Raw genomic sequence first — 4,593 nt, 5'->3', positions numbered from 1 at the left:
TCCAAGTGGTGGCAGGCAGGACGAGGGGGAGGGGCTACCAGACGACGGGCGGTACCGGACGGGAGGCCCACGGACGTCACAGGTAGCTTTACATTTTCAGTTAAAAAAAAAAATCCCACTGACCTCCAAAACATTTATTTATGCATAGTTCATTTTGCACATGCTCTGATAATGTATTTAATCAAAAATACCAGTAGGTGGTGCGATTTTTGCTGATGTATATTAAATTTAGGTCATACTCCTTGGCATTGTATGGGCACCCTGAGAGCTCCTGAGAGCAGGGAGAGACAGAAGCAGCATTTTCAAAGGGGTTGGTTTTCAGGCAATATTTTCTGCAGTATCATTTTGAGAAGCAATTTTGTATCCCTAGGGCTTTCTAGATTTTGAATGTATCTAGGGCATTTGTTTAACCTTGGATTTTCAATTTATAGCATAAAAAATAAGCACTAGCTTTATTCTTAGGGTCAAACCATTGTCAATAGATGAGTATAACAGGAATTAGGGTATAAATCTTACCTGGCCTTGAGGTGTCTGCTGCTAAGGGTTTAATTTTCTGAACCAAAGTATTGCCAGCTGCGATGTCTACCCCACTGTTTTTGTAGGTCAGGCCTCTAAAAATTGTTAAATGAACCAATTAATAAGTGCACAAATATATTGGCCTTTTACTTTCCTACAACATTGAAGTGCTTATGGGGATTAATTATAAAGAATCCAATCTTGATCCTATTATACACATTGAGTTTTCTAGTCACATCATCTTTATATATACAGTAATTATGATGTCAACTAACTCAAACCTGTCAGCCAGCTCAGATTCAAAGCTGATACACTGTACTGTTGTTTTGAGACTAACATCACACATATGGCAGAAGAAAGAGAGCAGGTGTGTTGAAGAAATAATGCCTCTTAACTTGAAAGGAGTTTGTGAACCATCCCAGTCATCTTGAGGACAGCCTCCAAGAGCAGATCATAGACCTACTGACTACCAAGTCAGATATCAAGAAACAAATACAGCACATGCACAAGTACTCAGAAGACCTCCAAAGGAGAACATTAGAAACCTTTAAAAAATACACTAAAACTGAATTATATAAATAATACCCATTTTCCAAGACATCATTTTGTAAACTATTCAAACAAAAGGGAAGCTTTTTGGTTTTTTGGGGGTGGTCATTGTAATTTTAATGCTCAATTGTGGCAAAATCTATCTGACTTCAATTGAGGAATAACTGTTCCTAGGCTGAAAGGGTATGGAGGAATTAGAAAAGAGAGCCAAAACAAGCATTACGTTTTACACAAAAGGTGAAGGCTCGTTTCAGACACATGTTTCAGAAAGACTGTCTTCTGGTGGGAAAAAAGTGCTATTAAAAAAAAAAAAAAATCACACAACTACAGTTACACACACGTATTTCTGCACAAACCCACGACGGGACAACAAAACTCATTATAAAATGGTGCCCAGTTGGTTTATAGGATATGGTTTCCTGCAATAACAGGGGACTAGACTTGATCTAGAGCAGTGATTCTCAACCAAGGTGCTTTAAGATCCTTTCAAGGGTGTTACAGAGTGCCACATGACATCAGCACTGTTATGTGTACAAACATGATTCACAAGATAAGCCCAGATATTTTGCAGAGGAATCCATAGTTCAAAAGACATTCTGCCCTATGGGTCTTTTACAGTTTTATGCAACATAAGAATTGCTGTATTATTTTTCTGTAATTAAAAAGTGAAAATTAAAAGCTACTATTTTCTCAGTGTTGCCTTGAGTTTATCAGGAGGAGTTTCCTCAGAACTACTGAGAGGTGCGCCAAATCTAAAAAGGTTGAGAACCACTGATCTAAGGACTTGAGTTGAACATACTTTCAGCTTGAATATATGCCCAGTAGCTGCTTTTTATAGAGAAGAGACTATTTCAGTTTCATAAAAGTATTCTGGTCTTATCAGTAAAGGAAAACATCAAGGAAATGATCCTGAAGAGGTGGCCAGTGCCTCATGGAAGTGTCTCTATGGGAATCTAAGCCTCTCAGCACCCAGCAGATTCAACTCCAAAATAAAAATGCTGCACTTTCCTCATTCCTTCTGACCTGTCCTTAATTCAAGCCCAGAGGGGTAAAGGTGTGCGACAGATCACCAGTGTCTTCCCCCAATACTTGAAGATGTCTGAAGTCCAACAAAAAGTACAGCTTCCTCAGGGCCTTTTCTACTTGGGGCCATTAATGGCCAGCACAAAGGGCTGTTATACTTCCTAGGGATCATCAAAACTGCCTTCATATCCCTTCTCTGTCCACCCCCGCTACAAGTCTATGCTTTAAAAGATCACACCTTAGTTTTGTCTTTTTTTCTGATATCAATATTTGATATACACACTATAGTAAAAATATAATTATATATTTTTACATAACTTTTCACATGCTGTACTCTGCTACCAGTATAAATAAGACTACATACCAACACCCTTTTTCATTTATTTAGTTTATTAATTATACAGGAATAGCTTTACAATATACTAATCAGTGAAGCTGTACACTGGCAGTAAAACCGACTGTCTTACTAATACAGGCTCTTATTCTTTGCAAAACATTCTGTTATCAAAAGTTAAAATACTTTCAATTAACTGGGGAAAAAAGAAGGTGGGGCAAATTGAAACTTCTGTGCATTAAGAACTAGGGAACTCCAATTTAAGTGATTGCTTGAGCTAGTAGTAATGCCTTTTGATTGCTTGAGGTAGCAATAATTATTACAAATCAGATTAAGGCACTGCCTCCAGATATATACCTGGAATGTCTGAGGAAAGCGATGGCCCGATAACCGATGTCTTTTCTATAAATGGCACCCTTGAACTGTATGGTTGCTACTCCTTTGTTGGCTTCCTCCAGTGCCGACATCAGATCTTCCTTAATAGCTGTTACTGTAAGGACTCTTCCACCATTAGTCACAACCTTGCCATCCTTTATTACTGTGCCTGCATGGAACACTTCCAGCCCTAGCTCTTTAGCCTTAGAAAGACCTGTCATTTTTTTCAAATGTAAATGTGAAGAATTAGTCACTTAAAACATTCTGAAATAGAAATGTTAATCATAATTAATTATTTGTGCTCTGGTGGTGCCTGGATGCCCCAATCCAGAAGCATGATTTCTTGTACTAACCCTATGTAATTTCTCTGTTTACTGCAAAGAAAACTAAATTTTATAGAAACAAATTTTAGCTCAATGTCCAGGGACAAATAATGGGGCATTTAAACATGTTTATAGCATTGTATTTTGCCGTACTCCTACTTAAGATCCAAAGTGACCAAAATTCTAACAGTGGTCTATGATAAGTAAAGTACTACCCTCTTGTGTTTTATACATACCACCTTGTAAAAGAAATCATCTTTAGGAAAACAGACCATAAAGATGCAGAAATTAGGAAATGCTTAGATTGTGGACACAAGGACTGTCATGCAGCAGTGGATTTTAAACTTGCCCTTATTTGAATTTTAAGAGAGCCTTTCTGTTTACCTAAAGAAAACTATGGTGCTCTCTTCAAATCTACTTGTCTTTTGCTCAAACAGAATAATAAATTGTGAAGTTTCTAGACCTTTGCATTACATGGATTAATCTCTGAAAGGCACAACAGGAGAAAAGCCTCTCTTATTTCCTGAGTGCCAACAGGAAATGGTTGCCACTCTTGTCTTTACCTGTTATTTTCAAGCCCTTGGCATAGGTTCCTGGGTAACCTTCACTAGCCATGACCACAGTCACAGCTGCACTGTTTTCAAACCAAACAGGCATGGAACTAGACAATCTCGTATTGATTGTTGCCTGCATGACTTCATACAAATCACTTTTCAGTAGTGGAAGAATTACCTACAAAATGTAGATAACAAAGTTAAAAGACTGCCAAGATGAATCAATTCCCAAATGTATGCTTTTATCAAACTAAACTCTAATAGAGAAATTTCCACAACTTCTACAGAGAATCCAGTTACCACAGACTGCTAAATAAACATTCCTGCAAGAGTTTACCACTCAAACATTTTACGCAAGATCCAATAATTGACAATTAATTTGAAGTAAAACTTGAGCAAAAGTGAAGATAGTCCATTTTTGTCATCCACGCTGAGCAAAATGCAAGTAAACTATCACCCTTGATTAACTTAAAAGCAAACTTTAATGTAAAAAACATCCGTTTTTAAAATAGGCTAGGATTGTGACTTTCTACATCAGTATATTATTAAGGTAAAGCTAATAAAAATTCTTATGTATTTTCTCACTAGTGGAAACAGAAGGATCACAATCTGTCCTAATGTCATTTTTAACCCAATAGTATCCTGCTAAAATTTTAACCTATGATATCATTTAAATCTCACTTAAGGGTATATTTTTTAGGCAATGCCAATTTACCCAATGCCTACACCCAAAGTTATATACATAAGTGAATAAGATACACCAGGACTGTCCAACTTCTGATTCACAAGGTGCCGCAGGCGGTTCCTTCTACAAGGGGCACAGGTAAGAAGTAGGAGTTGGGAGAAGTGGTGACCCAGGTAGGAGCTGGTAATAGTAGAAACAGCAGCGAGGGGAGAAAATGTGAAGCCCTGACAGAAG

The 4,593-nt window shown here is 37.5% G+C and overlaps 1 protein-coding gene across 8 annotated transcripts in view; it reads right to left on the bottom strand.

The window, feature by feature from the left end:
* GART (phosphoribosylglycinamide formyltransferase, phosphoribosylglycinamide synthetase, phosphoribosylaminoimidazole synthetase) overlaps positions 1-4,593 on the bottom strand; it is a 48,751-nt gene that overhangs the window by 21,151 nt on the left and 23,007 nt on the right. For 7 of the 8 annotated variants that reach the window (XR_003096047.1, XR_003096046.1, XM_025214422.1 and 4 more), the window contains exons 10-12: positions 3,684-3,852; positions 2,780-3,011; positions 517-611 (exon numbers count right to left, since the gene is read on the bottom strand). Coding sequence is in view for 6 of the 8 variants with exons in the window: in XM_025214422.1 (XP_025070207.1) it covers positions 517-611; positions 2,780-3,011; positions 3,684-3,852 (496 nt within the window). In the remaining 2 variants the exon portion in view is untranslated. Of the gene's footprint in view, positions 1-516; positions 612-2,497; positions 3,012-3,683; positions 3,853-4,593 lie in introns of those variants that run through there. The other variant, XM_025214424.1, reaches the window with a different exon arrangement.

Source organism: Alligator sinensis, unplaced genomic scaffold (genome assembly GCF_000455745.1).
Source record: "Alligator sinensis unplaced genomic scaffold, ASM45574v1 scaffold996_1, whole genome shotgun sequence".
Taxonomy (NCBI): domain Eukaryota; kingdom Metazoa; phylum Chordata; order Crocodylia; family Alligatoridae; genus Alligator; species Alligator sinensis.
Note: the sequence above shows the minus strand (reverse complement) of the source record. Positions and strands in the feature narration are given on the sequence as shown.